This window comes from Orycteropus afer, unplaced genomic scaffold, assembly GCF_000298275.1.
Source record: "Orycteropus afer afer isolate SDZICR_OR568_19922 unplaced genomic scaffold, OryAfe1.0 scaffold00047, whole genome shotgun sequence".
In the NCBI taxonomy this organism is placed as follows: domain Eukaryota; kingdom Metazoa; phylum Chordata; class Mammalia; order Tubulidentata; family Orycteropodidae; genus Orycteropus; species Orycteropus afer.
The window spans coordinates 15,300,132-15,322,610 of record NW_006921634.1 but is presented as its reverse complement, the minus strand read 5'-3'; the positions used below and the strand labels follow the sequence as shown (position 1 = coordinate 15,322,610).

General features: G+C 36.5%; 1 protein-coding gene across 1 annotated transcript in view; it reads left to right on the top strand.

The window, feature by feature from the left end:
* The window catches only part of PGR (progesterone receptor), a 104,907-nt gene that overhangs the window by 59,139 nt on the left and 23,289 nt on the right, over positions 1-22,479 (top strand). Inside the window, exon 4 of the mRNA XM_007938081.2 lies at positions 14,363-14,668. Within this exon, the coding sequence (XP_007936272.1) occupies positions 14,363-14,668 (306 nt within the window). The remainder of the gene's footprint in view (positions 1-14,362; positions 14,669-22,479) is intronic.

The window sequence follows — 22,479 nt, the reverse complement described above, 5'->3', positions numbered from 1 at the left end:
TACTTGGAAATCATTGTAATTCCTAAATCTTAAAATTTGGGTCTTTCATACAACCATGCTAGTATTCATTAAATATTGCTTCTCTCCCCATCACCTCTTCCTGTCTCCAGAGCATCTATTAGACATATATATGGACTAGCCAATTTTATCTTCCTTGTGTCATAATCCTTTTTAGTATTTTCCTTGTTGCCAGTTGTCTTTGTTGTATTTTGTACAATGTAGTCAGTTTTATCTTCCAGTTCAATATTCTTTCTGAACTGTGGTCTTTAGTTTTTTTTTTTAAGTGATAGTATTTATTTTTCCTAATATTTGACATTCTACTTATTTATTTTCCAAACTGTCTATCTCATTCATAGTAGCTTTTCTGTTCTTAGATTTTCAATTCTTTACTATCTAACTTTAATGACTACACATATACTTACTGTAAAGGGAGCTCTGTTGGCACAGTGGTTAAAGACTTGGCTGCTAACTGGAAGGTCAGCAGCTTGAAGCCATTGTCTGCTCTACAGGAGAAGGATATGGCAGTCTGCTTCCATAAAGATTACAGCCTTGGAAACTCTATGGGGCAGTTCTACTCTGTCCTATAGAGTTACTATGAGGTAGAATTGTCTTGACAGCAATAGATAATAGATTTACTTACTGTAAATATTTATGTTCAATAATTCTGAAGTTTAACAACTCAGAATCTAGTTATGTCAAGTGACATGCTGGTAAACCAGCTCTCTCAAAAAAAAAAAAAAAAGTAAAATGAAAAACTTCTAATTATTCATAGCTATTTTCATTCTCTAGTGCTGCTGTAACAGACATACCACAAATATATGACCTTAACAAACAGGAATTTTATTCTTTTACAGTTTTGGAAGCTAGACGTTTGAGTTCAAAGTACGAGCTCAGGAGGCTGGGTGAAACCCCTCGACGCTGGGCTCCAGCTCTGCCTCTTGCTTCTGGCCCACTGAAGCTGCAGGCTTCTCTTAACTCAGGCAGCTGCTGACTGTTGAGGCCGACAAACCCAAAGTAGACAAATAAAATGGCATAGTCTCAGAACATGGCAGGCCACCAGTTCAAGTCCAGAGACCATCCTAAGATTGGCAGGAAACGTGACAGGCTACATGAAGACTTGCCTACATGCAGGGTCCAAACATGCCAAAAAGCTCGACCCTTCTCAATGCTTCTTACACAGTGGAAGCAGACCACTTCCCAACGTAGCTACTCAGCTGCTCCAGTAGATTCCACCATGGAGTTGATTACCAGTCTCATCATGGGGAATACTGCTACATCTAGCTGCCCAGCCACTCAAAACCAGGTCCTGCCAAGTTGACAAACAACTTAACTACCACAATAGCATTTTCCAATTATTGTAGCTATAAATTTCCTCATAGGGAAAATTCCAGATTGCCAATGGTTTAATAACCAGCTCACAAAATTCCTGAATATTTATCTCTCATAAGCCAGTATAATTCAAATTCAGCACACCGCTTAGTATTTCTGCTACTTTTCACACAGTGTACCTTTTATAATGCTAGATTATAAACTAATGTTTGGTAAAGCTTACTCTTTTTCTTTTAAATCTTGTGTAATTGGGGATGGTTCACTCCAGAAAAAATTTTCATTTCGTTCTTCCTGGCACCTTAGGGATTTTTACCAGCTAAGCCTCTGGTAGCACAGTGCCTAAGACACTTGACTGCTAACCAGAAGGCTGGAAGTTCAAACCTACCAGCCACTCCTTGGAAGGAAGGTTGGACAATCTACTTCTGTAGTGACACCGCCTCAGAAACCCAAGGAGTTACTGCTATGCGTCGGGGCTGACTCAATGGCACATAACAAAAAACACAATAACAAAAGGACAAGTTTTAGTATTTGCTTTTTGGCACCTACTTTCTCATCCTTGCAGGTGAAATAATTTCAATACAAATCTGTGTGACGTAAACTTATGACTAAAGTTCTCAGAGGAGATGTTTTTCCCACACCGAGCCAAGGCAAAAGAGACATCCTTCCTTCTTATGTCCTTTTATAATTGGATAGAGTTCTTCATTTTGGACTCCTTCATATTTTACTGACTTTTTAAGGAGCTTAGATATATAATTAAAAGAATTTAGCTATGTTTTAGTTATCATTTTTGGTGTACTAGAGAAGGAAATTTATAAGGAACTGAATTTTCTACATTGCTACCAAGAAAAGTTTATATAGAATTTTATGCCAATTTACAGAGGACATAAATTCCACCCTTAAAAGTTTAAATTTTATCAGTGAATCAGAAAAAATATTTTCAAAATATCTCTATAGGAGATAGTATAGCATTGTAACAAAGAATAATAATGTAGAGTCAGAAGGATTTGGGTCTGAATTTCAACTTCCACATGAAAAGCTGCAGGACCTTGGGTACTTCTATTAAGACCACATAATGAAAGTTATTGTGAGGGTAAATACAATGGTACATCTAAACCACATAGCACAATGCCTGCCACATAGGAAGTTTTAATAAATGATGGCTTAAAGTAGCTTTTATATTTAGAAGTCAGTTTTTGGCAAAATATTTAAGTACAATGCAGAATACATTCATGTGTCTTCTAGAAGTTTTTCATTATTTATTTTTAGGAAACATTGAAAAGCCCATGGATATGTCTTGGACTTGATATTAATTTATAGAATCAAACCTAGCACAGGTATTTAATTAAAGTAACAATTACTGAGTGTTTTTATCATATATATTTATCTTCTCAAACCATATTTTCCCATGGAAACATAATCTGAGAGAAAACGAGTAATATTTTCACATGGTAGAAAAAAGAGTTTTTAAAGGAGTAAAAATATTTATTACTTCTTGTTGTTGTTAGGTGCCATTGAGTTGGCTCTGAATTATAGAGACTCTGTGTACAACAGAATGAAACACTTCACAGTCATGCACCAGTCTCACAACCCTTGCTATAGCTGAGTCCATCCTTGCAGCCCCTGTGTCAATCCATTAGGTTGACACTGTGTCAACCTGCATATTACAGGTTGTCAATCCATCAGGAAGCTGCATTCTTCTTCATATAGTCCATCTTTTCGACTTATTTGCTCAGCATATGAAATGAGTAAGTATGGTGAAAGGATACAACCTTGATGCACTCCCTTTCTGATTTTAAACAGTGCAGTATCTCCTTGTTCTGTTCAAACATCAGCCTCCTGGTCAATGTACAGGTTCTTCATAAGCACAATTAAGTGTTCTGGAATTCCCATTCTTCTCAGTGTTATCCATAATTTGTTATGATCCATAAAATTGAATGCTTTTGCGCAGTCAATAAAACACAAGTAAACGTTTTTATGATATTCTTTGCTTTCAGCCAAGATCCACCTGACATCAGCAATGATATCTATCCCTCATTCCACATCCTCTTCTGAATCCAACTTGCATTTCTGGAAGTTCCCTGTCAATATACTGCTGCAACTTTTTGAATTATCTTCAGCAAGATTTTACTAGCATGTGATATTAATGATATTGTTCAATAATTTCTGTATTCTATGGGATCACCTTTCTTTGGAATAAGTACAAATATGGATCTCTTCCAGTCATTTGTCCAAGTAGCTGTCTTCAAAATTTCTTGGCATAGATGAGTGAGTGCCTCCAACACAGCATCCATTTGTTGAAACATCTCAGTGGGTATCCCGTTAATTCCTGAAGCCTTGTTTTTCACCAGTTCTTTCAGTGCAGGTTCAATTTCTTCCTTCAGAACCATTGGTTCTTGATCATATGCCACTTCGTGAAATGGATGAACAGTGACCAGTTCTTTTTGGTACAGTGACTCTGTGTATTCCTTCCACTTTTTTTTTTTTTTTTAATGTTTCTTAAATCATTCAGTATTTTGACCATAGAATCTTTCAATATTGCAACTCAAGGCTTGAATTTTTTCTTCCGCTCTTTCAGCTTGAGAAATACCAAGTCTGTTCTTTCCTTTGGGTTCTCTAACTCTAGGTCTTTGTACATCTCATTATAATTTACTTTGTCTTCTCGAGCTGCTCTTTGAAATCTTCTGTGAAATTCTTTTATCTTGTCATTTCTTCCATTTGCTTCAGCTACTCTCCAGCCAAAAGCAAGTTTCATAGTGTCTTCTGACAAGCATTTGGTTTTTTCTTCCTTTCTGGCTTTTTAATGACCTTTTGTTTTCTTCACATATAATGTTCTTGATGTCATCCCACAATTGCTTTGGTTTTTGGTCATTGGTGTTCAATGCATCAAATCTATTCTCTAGATGGTCTCTAAATTCAGATGGGATATAATCAATGTCATATTTTTGTTCTCATAGATTTGTTTTCTTTGTCTTCAGCTTCAACTTGAACTTGCATATGAACAGTTGATGATCTGTTCCACAGTCAGCCCTGGCCTTGTTTTGGCTTAAGATATTGAGCTTCTCCATTGCCTCTTTCTTCAGATGTAGTCAGTCTGATTCCTGTGTATTCCACCTGTCCATGTGTATAGCCACTGTTTATGTTGTTGAAAAAAAGGTATTTGCAATGAAACAGTCATTGGTGTTGCAAAATTCTATAATGATATCTGGCATCATTTCTATCACCAAGGTCATATTTTCCAACTACTGGTGATTTTTCATTGTTTCCAACTTTTGCATTCCAATTACCAGTAGTAATCTACACATCTTGGTTGCATATTTGGTCAATTTCAGACTACAGAAGTTGGTAATAATCTTCAATTTCCTCATCTTTGACTTTGGTGGTTGGTGTATAAATTTGAATAATAGTATTTACTGCTCTTCCTTGTAGGCTAATGGATATTGTCCTGTAAGTGACGGCACTGTTCTTCAGGATAGATCTTGAAATATTATTTGTGATGATGAATGCCACTCCATTCCTGTTCACTTTATCATTTCCAGCATAGTAGATCATATGATTGATTCAGAATGGCTAAAACCAGTCCATTTCAGCACACTAATGCTTAGGATATTGATCTTTATGCGTTCCATTTCATTTTTGGCAACTTCCAATTTCCCTGGATTCATACCTTGTACACTCCATGTTCTATTAATGTTTGTTTGCAGCTGTTTCTTCTTATTTTGAGTCATGCCACATCAGCAAATGGAGGTCCCGAAAGCTTTACTCCATCTGTGTTATCAAGGTCAACTCTACTTGGAGAAAGCACCTCTTCCCCAGTTGTATTTTGAGTGCCTTTCATCTTCTGGCACTATATCAGACAGTGTTTCAGGGCTATTTCATAAAGCTTTCTAGTGATATATCAGACATTGTTTCACTGCTATTCATAAAGTTTTCACTGGCCAGTTCTCTGAGAAGTGGATGGCCCCTTCCTCTCCTGAGTCTGTCTTACTCTGGAAGCTCTGCTGAAACCTGCCCACCATGGGTGGCATTTGACATATCAGTGGCATAGCCTTCAGCCTCAGAACTACATGCAAGCCACCACAGTATGACAAACTGACAGATGAGTGGTGGATTTATTAGTTGAACTTCCCTTTTTGCATAGATAAAACTCTATGTATTCTTTTTGTTTTATTTTTAGAAGTGCTTTGATAAGCTATTTGACTGTGATCCCAGGAGCTTGGTGAAGTTATAAAACACATTTGTTAATTTGTTCTATCAAAAAAAAAAAAAGGAGAATTTGTGTTGTTTAAGGTGGGAAAAGGAAGTTGGGGAAATGAATTATTTTTCCTTTATTGAGGACCTGCTTCATCTGCCTGAATTTGTATTTATCAATCCTTGACATTCAGTAACTTCATCAGGAGTTACTTTTATCTTATTCTATTAATTTTTCTGGAAACACAGTGAGCCTTTTTGATCTAAAAGTTGTCTTCTTATTTATTAGTGAAATATTCTCTTCAAAGATATTTTTTTGTTCTATGTATTTTTCCCTTTTCATGATCCACTCAATAATGTATATATAAAATAAATAATCTCTGTTATCTGTCTTCCTCATCTGTCAGCTTTTTTTAATCACATTACTCTTAATCATTTTATGCTTCATTTTGTGATTTTTATTTTCAAGTGTGATCTTCATATCACGGTTAAATTTTTTACATTGGCTCTTTTGTTTTATTCTCCTACTAAAATTTTAAAATCTGCCTTTTCTCTTGTTCTATTTTGTAGTCATTTCATATTTGATTTGATTTTTTTTCCCCCTTCTCTTTGGTCTTTTTTTAAATTTGTTGTTATGTGCAGTCGAGTCGGACCTGACTCTTAGCAGCCCCTCCTTGGGTTTTCGAGGCAGTTAGATGCTACCTTGTCTCTAAAATAGTAAAAATATTGCCTAAATCCATCTCTCACAATAATTCTTCTTCAAACTTACATCATTCATCTGATTTTTGCTTTTACATTCCTTTCTTACCTTTTAAAGAAATAATTTTGCTTAAGCCCTATACTGTATGCCAGTTCTTATTGCACATTTATATCTTTTTCTTTCTATTTTCATCTGGTATTTGGTTTATTAATTATTATCCAGTTCTCCTTGGCTTCCCTTCCTGTTTACTCAAGGCTTCTTTTGATCATCCTCTTATATTATGAACTAGAAGATCTGAAGTCTAAGCTATCTGGTTGAGTATGGAAGAAAGGGAAAAAGTGAGTGGGCACATAAATGTAGCTATGAGGGTTCACAGCTGAAGTTTGTGCACAGCAGACATATGTAAACTCCAGATATTCTTTATGAAATATGCTAAACTCTCTGCCCTAGATTGTGTCTTTGTTTGAAGGGACAATCCACTTAGATTTCTTTCTGTTCTTTAGGGAGTGGAAGTTAAATGGTAGGAGGCCAGGGTATTGTGGCACCTTTGTGGGAAACACTTTTTTTGTTGTTGCTGTACAAATGTTGATTTATTCCACAAAATTATCAAGTAACGACTATATACTTAGCTCATGTACCTACCACATCAAACAGCTTATGTGTTATGGGAGGACAGAGGAAATAGAAAAAATTAATACATACAACATGTAGCCTGATAGACTATGATAGATGTGAAGAAAAATAAGAAGCAAGCAGAATAGAAGGTGTTAGGAGTCTATGTGCATTTATGTGATCAGTAATTCCAAAGTAATTCCCAATTTTCCATTACTTGTTTCCACTCCGCCTCTTGTTTGGGTTTCCCATCAAATTTAGAAAGCTAGGTAATGGGAAAAGTAGTTACTGTAACCATATGGCCTTCATTCAGCCATCTTTTCCCATTCTATTATGACAATGTACCCTAAGGACATATTCTCTGCATTCCCAGTAGCCTTTGTATTCCCCAAGTGAAAACTTTCTCATATACCACTTTTAACATATATTAAGGTAGTATATATGTATAAGCTCATACATGTATATATAAATATACACATACATATGCATATATATATATATATATATATATATATATATATATGTTGTTGTTGCTGTTATTTGCCATCGAGTTGGCCCCGACTCATAGCGACCCCTCCTTGGGTTTCCGAGACAGTATCACTACGGAAGTAGGATTGCCCAACCTTCCTTCCGAGATATATATATATATAATACATATGTCAACTCTAAACTCACTGCTGTTGAGTCGGATCTGACTCATAGCGACCCCTCCTTGGGTTTCCAAGACAATATCACTACAGAAGTAGATTGCCCAGTCTTCCTTCTGAGGTGGCTGGTGGATTTGAACTGCCAGACTTCTGGTTAGCTGTCAACTATAATCCCATCGCTGATAAGAAGATTCAAACACATGGCAACCCCATACGTTAGATTAGAACTGTTCTATAGGGTATTCTGGCTATGATTTTATGGAGGAGTCCCTGGGTGGCAAGCACTTAAATGTTCAACTACTAGACAAAAACTTTGATGGTTGAAACCTACCCAGAGGTGCCTTGAGGACAGGCTGGGTGATCTGCTTCCAAAAGGTCACAGGCTTGAAACCATTTGGAGCAGTTCTACTCTGCACACATGGGGTCACTCTGAGTCAGAATTGACTAGACAGCAACTAACAACAATAGTCTTTACAAAAGCAAATCAGCAGGGCTTTCTTCCATGACACCACTGATGAGTTTGAACCACCAGTTTTTAAGTTAGTAGTCCACACAAGCTATAGATTTGGTGTATGTTCTTGGGTTCTGTATTCTATTATATTGGCATAGATTCTATTCCCATGCAATACCATCATGTTGGGATTGATAGTATTATTACAAATTTTAATACACTGTGTGACATATATTAAAAATCAGTTGCTCTTTTAACAATATTTTCTTGATTCTCTTCTCACATATTTATTCTCAAACAACAGTGAAACTGTTTTTCTAGTTCCACAAAAATGGATTCTAATACAAATAGTATAAAATTTATGTATTATGTATCAGTTTGACCAGGATTGACACCTTAAGGATTCTAATCCATAAAAAATGATGTATGTCCTCATTAATTCAGATTTTTCTTTTATGTCTCATGATAAAATTGTCTCATTTTTATAAAAGTCCTATGCACTTCTTAAATTCATTCTTGAATATTTTTTAACTTTAGTGTCTGTTGTCAGAGAACATATTTTCTATTTTTTAAATGATAATTTTAGCAATACCAAAACTAGTATTTTTTAATTGACTTATCTTCTAGTAGGAACCCTGGTAGTGCAGCAGTTAATGCACTTGGCAACTAACCAAAAGGTTGGCTGTTTGAACCCACTAGAAACTCCCCTGGAGGTGTGGAAGTCTGTTTCCATGAAGATTTACAGCCTCAGACTTCTGGTAAGGTGTGGAATAGGCAGACATGCTACATAGACCCTCTTCAACAAAGAAAAAAGAGACCAATTGACAGAGATACAGAAGATAATCCTGGAACCCTGAGCTTTGAAAGGGAGTATACAGAAGTAGATTAGGAACCAACTAGTGGAAAGTCCTGAATGAAAACAAGACCTAAGAACAGGCTCTATTTGCCAAGGAGAGCAGGAACATACAGAGTTCAACAAGACACAAAATAATAGTTGTGAAGAGATTGGGACTCTCATACACTGCTGGTGGGACTGTAAAATGATACAAGCACTGTGCAAAACAGTATGATGGTTCCTTAAAAAGCCGGAATTAGAAACCATTTGTCCCAGCAATCCCATTGTTGTTGTTGTTGTTGTTATGTGCCGTCGAGTCAGACCCAATTCATAGCAACCCCTCTTTGGGTTTCTGAGGCAGTATCACTATGGAAGTAGATTGCCCCATCTTCCTTCCGAGGATTGGCTGGTGGGTTTGAACTGCCAGCCTTCTGATTAGCAGTCAAGTGCCTTAGGCACTATGCTACCAGAGTTCCAGCAATCCCATTACCAGGTATATATCCTAAAGAAGTAAGAGCCAGGACAAGAACAAATATATGCACCCTCATGTTCACTGCAGCACTATTTACCATAGCAACAAGATGGAAACAACCTAGGTGCCCATCAACAGAAGAATGGATAACCAAACTATGGTACATACACACGATGCAATACTATACAACTCTAAAGAATATTGTAGAATCTGCAAAACATCAAAAAACATGGATGAACTTGGAAGACATTCTGCTGAGTGAAATGAGTCAAACACAGAAGGATAAAAATAGTATTAGTTCCTTACTGTAAACAGTCAAGGAAAGGTTTATATATGGAAGGAAACTTTCTTTGTTGGTTACTTGGGGTGGGAATACAGGAAAAAAATGTATTGACACATGTCACTTTAGTTTTGTGTATTTCATTATATATAAATTATATTTCAATAAAATGTATCTTTTTTTTTAAAATTACAGCCTCAGAAAACATGGGTCAGTTCTCTTCTGTCTATAGGATTGTTATGAGTAGGAATTGACTCAACAGCAGTGTTTTTTTTTGGTTCAGTATCTTCTCTCTATCCATATAACTAAATTATTTAAAAATTTGACAAATTCTCCATAATCTTCTAAATTTTCCAGTTATATAATATAATTACATTAACTACAAATATAGTGTTTCTTTTGTAATAACATGTTTGCTGTTGGGTTTTAATATATGGCCTTTATATCTTTCTACTTTTATTTTACTTTGAATTTTTTTTAGGAAATGGGTTGTGGATTTTTATTATTTTCATTGTTGATGTAAATATATAGGGAAAACATAGATGCCAATTCAGTATTTTTCATATGTACAATTCAATGAAACAAATCACATCAATCATTTGATTTCAGTTTATAAGGTTTGCTCAGCTATATAAAGAATAGAAGGGCAAGAGTGAAAGTTAAACCAGTCAGGATGTTATAATCATCCAAATATGATGCAGCTTCTACTATAAAACTATAGTAGAAGCAGTGGAGATAGGGACAAGTGTTGGATGTGGGTTATATTGTCATAGTCTACCAGGATTTAGGATGAAGCAGATATGATGTGTTAGAAAAAGAGAGGTATCAATGATGACTATATAATATTGGACTAGAGCAGGTGCATAAATGGAGTTGCATGATAAGGAGCTGTAATTTTCGAGCCAGTACAGCAAAATTTCTGCTCTGAATATAACGTTTGAGCTGTCTACTGAATACACAAGTAAAGATGCTGAGTAAGCAATTGGATATTTGAGTTTAGATCTCAAGAGCAAAGTTGGGGATGGAATTAAAATTTGATACTCACCCATGTCTGTTGTTGTTATTGTATGCCTTTGAGTTGATTCTGACTCCTAGCAACCCTGTATGACTGAATGTAACTGCCTATTCAGTTTCCTAGTCTGTAATTTTTGTGGGAGCAGATGGCAAGGTCTTTCCTTCATATAGCAATTGAGGGATTCAAACTGCCCATCTTTCAGTTAGCAGCCAAGTGCTTAATCATTGTGCCATCAGGGCTCTTTCACCTACATCTAGATGGTATTAAGGTCAAGGGACTAGAAACAAACACCTAGGAATTGAATATATATAATCTATATGAAATCTGAGAACTGAACTCTGGGATCTTCGAAGACTTAGATGTCAAGAAAATGAAAAAGAGTCAGCCAAGAGACTTAAAGTGTGGGAGTGCCCACAAGAGCAAGTTATGTGGAAGCCAAGTAACGAGAGTGTCACAACATGGAAATAGTCAGCTGTGTGAAGTGCTACCGATTAAGATGAGGACTGAAAATTGATTGTTGTTTTTTGTTTTTAAGTTTTATTTTAGTAAAATACATGTAACAGAAGTTTTCCCATTTTAACCATTTTTAAATGTACATTTCAGTGGCATTAATTACATTCACAATGCCACGCAGCCATCACCACTCTCTATTTCCAAATCTTTTCAATCACCTCAAACAGACTTTTGTACATTTTTGTTATTTAATCGATAAATCTCCAATCCCTCCCCTCCCCCAACTCCTTGGTATTCTCTAATCTACTTTCTATCTCTATAAATTTGCCTATTCTAAACATTTCATATAAATGAAATCATGTGATATTTGTCTTTTAGTGCCTGCCTTCTTTCACTTAGCATATTTTCAGGGTTCATCCATGTTGTAACATGTATCAGAATTTCTTTTCTCTTTATGGTTGAATATTATTCCATTGTGTGTGTAAACCACATTTTGTTTATGCATTCGTCTGTTGAGAGATGTGTGGATTACTTTCACTTTTTCACTGCTGTGAATAATGCTGCTGTGAACACTGGTGTACAAGTATCTGAGTCCTTGTTTTCAAGTGTTACTGCTATATTCCTAGGTGTGAAATTGCTGAGTCATAGTAATTCAATGTTTACATTTTTGAGGAACTACCAAACTATTTCCACAGAGGCTGGGCCATTTTACATTCCAACCAGCAATGTAGAAGCATTCCAGTTGCTCCACATCCTTGCTAACACTTGTTATTTTCTGGTTTGTTTTTTTCTGTATCTATCCTAGTAGGTATGAAATGGTATCTCCTTGTAGCAACTATTGTTTTGGGATGTGGAAAACTTTAGTGACCTTGCCAAGAATAATTTTGTTGGAGTACAAGAAGAAAGCCGATTTGAAATTGGTTCAGAGAAGAACAGGAGGAAAACAAATGGAGGTGTACATTCTCTATGGGATGAAGCCTGCAGAAGAGAGAAAGGATGATTTCAGAGCAAAGTCCATTAGTAGCTGAGAAGGAATAGGATTAATGCTAAAATAGAAGAGTTGGCCTTAGAGAGGTACAGAGACAGATCATACATACATTGTAATAGAAGAAAGTCAGGGTATAAGACTACCCATTTTGTAGATTGCCTATAAAGAAAAATTTCTGCCTTACCTTCCTTGCTGAGGTTCAGTGTCTCTTAGTAGCTTGATGGAAGTTCCATGTTCCTGCCATTGCCAACAGTGCCAGCTGTGAAAATACTGCTTCTTTGCATAGGGATCTGTTTTCACAATGCCCAGAGCTACAAACATTCTCAAGATGCCAAATTCCACTGTGTTCCCATTATTTGTTACAAAATGAGCACCAGGTTATGTTCTCTGCAGATGTGGGAACTCTGCGTTTCACTAACCAGGCTGCTAGACGTCTCTTCTTATTGTTAGCTGATGTTGAGTCTATTCTGACTCATAGTGACCTCATGTGTGCAGGGTCGATAGAACTGCTCCATAGGGTTTTCAAGCCTGTGACCTTTCAAAGCAAATCATTAGGTCTGTCTTCTGAGGCCAAGGGACTTAAAGACCTGTAACCAAAAAACAAATCAAGCTCACTGCTGTTGTTGTTGTTGTTTGTCGTCGAGTCGGCCCCGACTCATAGCGATCCCTCCTTGGGTTTCCGAGGCAGTATCACTACAGAAGTAGGATTGCCCAACCTTCCTTCTGAGGAGTGGCTGGTGGGTTTGAACCGCCAGCCTTCTGGTAAGCAGTCAAGTGCCTTAGGCACTATGCTACCAGAGCTCCTTGAATGGGATCAAATTCATAGTGTCCCCTTTTTGGGTTTCCAAGGCAGTATCACTACAGAAGTAGGTTGCCCAGTCTTATGGATGGGTTCAAACCAACTTTTCAGCCAGTAGTTGAGTGCATAACTGTTTGAACCACCCAGGGATCTTTCTCTTTTTCTAAGCCTCAGAAAATTCAGTTTCTTCTTCTGATTCTATCCCTCAAAACTCTGTCAGGTTGAATGAGAGATAAATACTAAGCCATTCTCTTCAGTCTGCCTTCTTATTCCCATCCACTATGATCTGAGCCCATGAATTCTGGTAGCATAGTGCCTAAAGCACTTGACTGCTAACCAGAAGGCTGGCGGTTCAAACCCCCCAGTCACTCCTTGGAAGGAAGATTGGGCAATCTACTTCAGTAGAGATATCGCCTAGGAAACCCAAGGAGGGGTCAGTAGGAGTTGGAAATAACTCACCAGCAGTGAGTTTGTTTTTTGTTTTTTTTTAGCTTGGTACAGAATGGGTAGTTGAAATCTTTCTAGCCTTCCCATCACCAGGACTTTCTCTGATTCACCCAAAAGTGCCTGGTAAACTAGATAAGATCCTTCAGCCATTCCTCATGAGACAGATTTTCTACTAATCTCACTGGCAAGCTTTTTTTCCCCCCTCTAAGACATTATAATTCATCAAAATAGAAATTTTAGAAAAAAATACAAATGTAGTCTGACTAGCACAGGGTGTAGACTAGATCTTCCCTTAGTTTAAAAAAAAAAAAAAAAGAAAAGTGCCATCAAGTTGGTGTCAACTCATGATGACCCCACATGCGTCAGAGTGTAACTGTGCTTCGTAGGCTTTTCAAGGGCTAATTTTTCAGAAGCAGGTCCTCAGCCCTTTGTTCCAAGGCACTTCCAGCTGAATGCAAACTTCCAATCTTTTGGTTACTAGCCAAGTATATTCACTGTTTGCAGTGTCCTTAGATCTTTGTAGGTAAAATGTTTAAAAAGTTCTATAAAGTCAGAGTTATAAGAACACTGGTTGCTGTGGCTTTCCCTCAGCCAGTAGACTTTCCAAATAATAGTCCATGGACCGATTTTGAGAGATCTGTGAACTCACTGAAATAATATACAAGATTTGCGAGCGTCACAGTTTTTTTGATGTGATTAGAGAGAGATTTCATACCTTTTATCAAATTCTTAAAAAAGTAAAACCCAAAAGAATATTTAACAACTACTATAAACTATGTTTCAATCAATGTAGTCTGTAGCATTAGGATTTAAGGGGCAGTCTTGTCATAATACTGGCTAATAGTATTTACTCTATCAAAAGCCATTTGTCTTTTCCTTCATGTTGCTGCAAAACTTCATAACCTTCTGCTGAACAGTGGTATAATTTTCCACTTCCCACCAATCCAATGAATGCTAGTATAATTAATTTTCTAATCTAAGTTTGATACCAATGTTTTTTCTTATTAAATTGCATTTTATTAAATTGATACAAGAATCTATTATGCCATAAGTTTTAAAGGCTGAGAAAAATATACTCTGCTGGAAGATTTCTTTGATATGTATTTACATGAACTTCTTGATTTTTTTGTTTTTTCCTCTTTGTAGGTCGAAAGTTCAAAAAGTTCAATAAAGTCAGAGTTATGAGAGCACTAGATGCTGTTGCCCTCCCACAACCAGTGGGCATTTCAAATGAAAGCCAAGCTCTAAGCCAGAGAATCACTTTTTCACCAAGTCAAGAAATACAGTTGATCCCCCCATTGATCAACCTGTTACTGAACATTGAACCAGATGTGATCTATGCAGGACATGACAACTCAAAACCTGATACCTCCAGTTCTTTGCTGACAAGTCTTAATCAACTAGGAGAGAGGCAACTTCTTTCAGTAGTCAAGTGGTCTAAATCACTGCCAGGTAATAATATAAATATATAATAGTATGTAATAAAAAATTTATTACGTTTGTTGTACTAACAGATTGGTAATTAAAACAGTATATGCAGTATACTTTGGTCATGTTCTCAGAAGGGACCATTCTCTGCACAAGGATATAATGCTTGGTAAAGTGGAGGGTCAGTGAAAAAGGGGAAGGCCTTCAACGAGATGGATTGATACAGTGGCTGCAACCATGGGCTCAGGTAAAGCAAGGATTATGAGGCTGGCACAGGACCAGACAGTGTTTTGTTCTGTTGTACATAGGTTCAGTATAAGTCAGAGCTGACTAGATGGCATCTAACAACAGCACAAGAACAATACAGTAAATCAATTAGAGTACAGACATCCTAGGGAGCTCCGGTAGTGTAGTGCCTAAGGCATTTGACTGCTAACCAGAAGGCTGGTGGTTCAAACCCACTGACTACTCCACAGAAGGAAGATTGAGCAATCTACTTCTGTTGTGATACTGCATCAGAAACCCAAGGAGGTGTCACTATGAGGCGGATCTGATGTGACAGCAGTGAGTTTGTTTGATTTGTTATAGACATCCTATTATGGTATTGGTTTCAGGTATTAAAGATGTTCCTGTAACATTTAATATTTGTCTGTGCTATGGACATACAAAAGAACTAGAGAACACATTGAGGCTTGCGATAAATCAGCACTACATACATGAAATAGTTAAGGAATAGTATAAGTTTATGTGTTCAACTACAAGTGTCATAAAATTTCAGAGAAAGGCAATCTAGTTGATTCTAAACCTGAACTTAACCCACCTCAATTGGATGAAAATAAAATCAAATACAACTAACTGTTTAACAACCAAAATTATATTCAGAGTACAGTGGGGCATGTCATAAGTCAATTAAACTACAACATTCCTACACAAAAAGAAATAATTTGGACATAGAGAAATGAGCCTCTTGTCACTACTCCCTCTAAATATTTATACCCAAAGAGGGTAGATCCCAGCAATGGGGATTTAGATTATCTTATCATGAAAAGATTTTAGTCACTTTGTTTATAAGCTACGGTTGTTCCTTCAGCAGCACTCCATAGGAGCAAAATTGTTGGAAGAATTACAGAAATGCAGTGCTCACATAGCTAATTCTTAGAGTGCAGAGCCAGGAGAATACACGTGTAGCAATTACTTGTGGCTTTTAACACCATAATGGCAGCTCTGATGGTGTAGTGGTTAAGGCATTTGACTGCTAACCAAAAGGTCCGTGGTTCAAACCCACCAGCTGCTCCATAGAAGAAACATGAGGCAGTCTGCTTCTGTAAAAATTTACAGACTTGGAAACCCAATAGGGGTTGCTATGAATGAGAACTGGGAGCTCTGGTAGCGTAGTGCCTAAGGCACTTGACTGCTAACCAGAAGACTAGAGGTTCAAACCCATCAGCCACTCCTTGGAAGGAAGATGGGGCAATCTATTTCCATAGTGATACTGCCTTGGAAATTCAAGGAGGGGTCGCTATGAGTCGGGTCCAACTCAATGGCACATAACAACAACAACAACATGAATGAGAACTGACTTGATGGCAGTGAGTTTGATTTTTTCAATTAATACCAAATTAGAAAGAGAATATGTTTTAATTCCTTTCTTTTTCACATCAATAATATTTTTATAATCATTTAGAGCAATTTATGTTTTCAATATCTGATCAAGAATTAAGCATATTATATCTTTTTAGACCCAACTAGATTCAATAGTCTTTCTAAAAAAAAAAGAGAATGTCTTCTCAGTGTACCTAATATATTTCTTGATTGTTATTCTTCCTGAGAAGTTTGAAATAGAATAGATGAGTTGTTGAAATTTAAGATTACATGAAACAGACAAAAATATACTCTCTTGTTTGTTGAATCTTTTAAAAATATCTGTTGAGCAAAGTTAATACAAATAAATATTCTAATGGAGGTAACTCCTAGGAAGGAAGGTTGGGCAATCCTACTTCCGTAGTGATACTGCCTCGGAAACCCAAGGAGGGGTCGCTATGAGTCGGGGCCGACTCGATGGCACATAACAAACAACAACAACAACAATGTAGGTAAAGACATTTAATAGAAAAATCAAAATGCCTACTTTCTCATTGGCTTTACTATTTTAAAAAACCTTGGACAGGTGATATATATATGCATATGTATAATATGCATATATATATGTACGCTTTTTTTTTCCATGAGAAAAGTGTCAACGTTTAAAACTCATTGTAAAGTGTTTCTCAAACTTGGTAGAGCTTATTAAGTAAAAATATTACTACTAAAAAAACCTCACTGCCATCAAGTCATTTCTGACTCATAGCGACCCCCCTGGGTTTCTGAGGCTGTAATCTTTATAGAAGTAAGTCACCCCATCTTCCTTCCATGGACTAGTTGGTGGGTTTGAACTGCTGACCTGGTTAACAGTCAAATGCCGTATCCATGACACCACCAGAGTTTTACATTTGTATTACTGTAGTTCATATTTTTTAAAATTTGCATTTGGAGTTTGTTTGCTGTTGCAAAAAGATTCGTACATCAGCTACAATGTTAGAATATGAGCTTTTTAAATTGAAGCACAAGTTTTTGGCACGACTTTTACCTTCACACACTCTCAGTAAAAACAAGAGGACATTTTCACATCAAATTTAGTGTCAAGGCTTTTTTAATGTGGCAAAATGTAATTCATGTGTTAACAAACTAGAATGATGATTTCACCAGCATTGTACATACTGCTCCCATTAGCTGTATAGCAAGTGAAGCCTTGAGGTTTATGTAAATGTCATGTGGTCTGTGGTTTTATAAATAATATTTTGTATCATCTGTATTCTGGGAGTAAAATGATCAATGGACCAGAGTGACTATACTGACTTCTAATAGAACTTGGAGGGACACCTGTATATATAATGATTGATTTAGTGTCATTAGCTACTCAGAGCTTTTAGTTTGGCTTTACACCAGAGTCCAGTTATTAATTATTGATAATGAATACTTGCACAGTAGGTGCAAAACTTTACAATTAAGCAGTGATGTTGGAAAGAGAAGCCAGAAGACTGGACTCAGTGTGTGAATTTCAGTGTAGCACATCCTAGCATCTGGCCATCAGTTTTGAATGAAAGAGAAATTCATTTTAGCCATTCATTCACATTATTGTCCTATGGAAGATGGGCTCTTTCAAAACAAGTTCACAAGAGTCTTACCGATAAGCCAGCATGTCCGTTTACTCATTTACAGTGCAAATACATATATAACTACTAGGAAACGTTCTGGCAGATCAGAACATTTTTTACAGTAGGAAAGTGTATTTGGAAATCCAAATTAAGATCAGATGCAGAATGATCATCATAACAATGGCGACATATGTATGAGAATCACTAGGCATATGTCTGCAGATGCGCCTGAGGATTCTTATTGCCTGACCAGGGCCTCCTCATTTTGTCTTTGTCCACAGTCTTCCATTTCTTGCACCACTATAATTAGTTGTAGCTTATCTTACTTACTCCAATAATGTGGTGAAAACTGTGAGAGCCAGAACTCAGTGGACTGCCTTGTTTTTCCAAGTCTCTCAACTTTTCTGCCTTTGACAGGGTGGTAGCAATTTTCTAGGAGCTCTGGTAGTGTAGTGATTAAAGCATTATTAGGTTCTGGTATTGTAGTGATTAAGGCATTTGGCTGCTAACCAAAAGGTTGGTGTTTTGAACCCACTAACCTCTCTGGGGAAGAAAGATGAGGCAGTCTACTTCCGTAAAGATTTACAGCATTGAGAAACCAATGAGGGTCGCTATGAGTCAGAATTGACTAGATGGCAGTGAGTTTTTTGAGTTTGAGAACCAAAAGTCTGGTGGTTTTAATTCACCAGCCATTCTGTGGGGGAAAGATGAGACAGTCTGCTTCCATAAAGATTAACAGCCTTGTAAACTCTATGGAGCTGTTCTACTCTCCTATAGGATTGCTATGAATCAGAATCGACTCTATGACAGTGGGTTTTTTTTTTTTTAAACCTTTTTTTTTTTTTAATTATTCTCTATTAAAAATACCATCTCATAACCACCCAATGAATTTTCCTTCTCCGACAGATTTCTACATTACATAAGTTACAGCTTTCTCAGATTTTGCTGTATTTCAGAGATATCCTATTTCTATTTAATGGATACTTGCAGTTTGTTCTAGTCTTATGACAGCATATTTACAAACCATCTCTTAGGATATATTACATCAATATATAAATGATTTTTACATTGACTTTTAGCTGTAGTTTTAGTGGATAATATTTTCTTATTTGGAAATTGGAGCAAAATAGTATTTACAGAATTTTGAAAAATGAACAAGACAACTACCCTCTGGTAAGGAATGTTCAATCCAATGAGAGGTAAGATGCCCAGCAGCTACGGTGTTATGTGAAACTGATGTAAGATAGAAATATAAAGAAAGTGGAGAGGATAGTACATTTGGCTTTAAGGACTAGAGGTGTCTTAAGAGATAAGGTGCCCATTAAACTACACTTTGAAGGAGAAATGAAGTTTTGATAAATCATGATAAGAAGAAAAATAATTCTAAGTAGAAGGAATATCGTGGCTAAAGATGTGGAAGTATAGAAAAGCATGTGCTATGTTCAGCAAATACTGAATTAACAAAACCAAAAACAAACTCACTGCCGTCAAATTGACTCCGCCTTGCAGCAACCCCTCCTTGGCTTGCCGAGGCAGTATCACTACGGAAGTAGATTGCCCCATCTTCCTTCTGAGGAGTGGCTGGTGGGTTTGAACCACCAGCCTTCTGGTTAACAGTCAAGCACTTAGGCACTACGCCACCAAAACTCCCAAATATTGAATTAGACCAGTATGAAACAATGCTTCCCAATCTCTTCAAGTGTGAGGGCCCCTTAGTAACATCAAACAGCTTATCACATCTTCCAACATGACAGTGATTAAAACTTTTATTAACTGATATTTGAAAAATGTATTTGTACAGATGATTTTTCAGACTGAAATAAGTAGTTGGTCCCTTAGGACTTCATGACTGAATATTGAAAAACTACTGACAATAAATTATATGAAGGAAAGTAATAGAAAGTAAATTTAGTAACTTAAGTTAAACTTAAGTAAATTTAGAAACTTAAAATTCAGGTTAGGGTTTAGAAATTGGATTAACAAGCACTCACTCCTCATTCAAAACTACTTTTAAATATTTTTCATGCTATGTATCAATACATTATAGAATAATTGCTATGACAGAGAGGTTTGGGGAAAATTTTTTTTTTTTTAATTTTGTCTTGATATTTCTATTTACTTGGTTAAAAATCTACTCAAGTCTAAGCTTTGACATTCTTCAACCTTTTTAAATACATACCTCACTTCTTGGTTTCATTTAGTCAAAATACTTGAATTCACCTGTATAAGACTGGCACAGTACTTTGCCTCATTTTCTGGCTTTGAAGCATGCCAAAATATCCTTTGACTCATTGATATCCATTGCATCTCTGATTTAAAAAATTTCTTTTTTCCCAAATCAAATGAGTAAATCAAATTATTGCTCCAAAAAGAAATGAAAGTAGCCAATTAGGAGTAAACTTAAAACCAAAAAAACAAAGTAGTTGTCATTGAGTCAGTTCTGACTCATGGCAACTTCGTGTATTGCAGAGTAGAACTATGCTCCATAGATTTTTTTTTTTATCGCTATGGACTTTTGGAAGTAGATCTTCCTTTCTTCCAAGGTGACTTCAGATGGGTTTGAAGTGCCAACTTTTCAGTTAGTAGTCCAGCGTGGAACCATTTGCGACACCCAAGGACTCCAGAGTAAAATTAAAACCAAAATCAAACTCATTGCTGTTGAGTTAATTCCAACTCAAAATGACCTTGTAGGATAGAGTAGAACTGCCCTGTAGGGTTTCCCAGGCTGTAAATATTTACACAAGCAAATTGCCATATCTTTCTTCTTAGGAACTGCTAGGGGGTTCAAACAGCCAACCTTTTAATTAGCAGCTAGTGCTTTAACCAATGTGCCATAGGGTTCCTTGAAATAAAGTAAAGCCTTGGTAAATCCATTTATGGAGACTTTAAAAAAAATGATTTTTCTAGTACTCTGTTCCACTAAAATTACTATTGTGAATGTCACCTAAATTTTTCACTTGTCAAATCAAATGAATACTTTCAGCACTTAACATGTTTCACATTCCTTTGGGGTCCTTGACAAAGTAATCACTTCATGCTAAAACCCTTCCTATGGCATTCATCACTTCTTTTACAGTTTGCTCCAGGTACATATGTTTCTCTCAATTTATACATTTTCTGTCTCCCCGTGGATTTTTTCTTCCATCCACACCATAAATTTGTCATTTCCTAGATTCCATCTACTCCAGTAGTTTCTTAAGGAGGTCTGGTGGCATGGTGCCTAAGGCATTTGACTGCTAACCTGAAGGTTGGAGGTTCTTAGTCTACACATTCTTGGCAAGCTCTCTCATAGCTTTGTCTTCTGATGACTCCTAAACACACAGTACCAGCCCAGACCATCTATTGAGCTATCCAGACCATATATTTCAACTCTTTATTACACATTTCCAGGAGTGAACTTCCAACTCAACATGGCCCTCTACTCTATAAACCTAAAGCACTCAGTTTTCTGTTTTTTTTTTTTTTTTTTTTCTTGTATCTTGAATGGCATGCCAGCTAGTATCATTTTAGGTGAGCTTTCTCTTTCACTCCCCCATAGCCAGTTAGTTGTCAAATTATGTCAGTTCTGCTTATTATAAAAATGTATTATACATGCTACTTCCATTGTTAACTGCCTTATCTTAAGTTAGGTTCTCATCATTTTTTTTTTACCTACATTTCTTTAGTAGCCCCTGACTGACCCTATTATCACCAGTTTCATCCTGCTCCCGAATATCTACTTTGAAAGCAATCATAGTCAATTATGTAGTTTCCTTTCTGTATCAGAATAAAGTCCAAATTCCTTAGCCTTTACATCCAAGAGCTTTCTGAGATCTGTCTAGCTCCTTAATTTGCAACTCTATCTCTCACCATTTCTCATTAAGCAATTTTAAGTTCCAATTTCCAAAATGTTCCTTGCTCAATTTCCTGCCTCCTTCTTTGGCATATAATGTTTTTCTTACCTTGAGGCCCTTCTCTTCTCCCACATCTTCCCCTTGGTGGCCTCTAACTAGTCTCCAGAATTCTTTTCATCTGTCACTTCCCTGGGAAGATTTCCCTGAGCCATCCCTGACTGAATTAGGGCCCTTTAGTCTCTAATATCACTCTAGCACTTGTCAATCATAGCACTTATTACTCTGTTATAATTATATTCTACTTTTCTGTCTGTCTCACCAGACTATAAGTGCTAAAGCCCTAAGCTGCATCTTTGTAATCTGTATGCCTAATGCACATTCCAAATGGATGCTTAAAGAATATTTATAGAAACTTAAATAGATCATTAACATCAGTCCCTTATTTGTAATGTTATCAAATACATATTGATGATTACACTTATTACATTGGAGCTTCTTTGTGTTTCTTAAAGTTCATGCTTTTGTCAGAAAATGCTGAGACAATTTAATCCTCAGCTTTTGTTGTGATGAACTGTTTAAATTGCCTAACACTTTTTATAGAAGTGCAACCTATGTATTGCATCAGAACTCTAGAAGTAAGATAAGACCCACTAGAGCCTAATGATCATGCCATCTCTTTATTGTGCACTTTTTAAATTTTTTAAAGCTTAAATTAAGGACTAGCTAGACAGCTTGTAATAGTGATTTTGAGCTCTAGTAGCATAGTGCCTAAGGCACGTAACTGCTAACCAGAAGGCTGGTGGTTCAA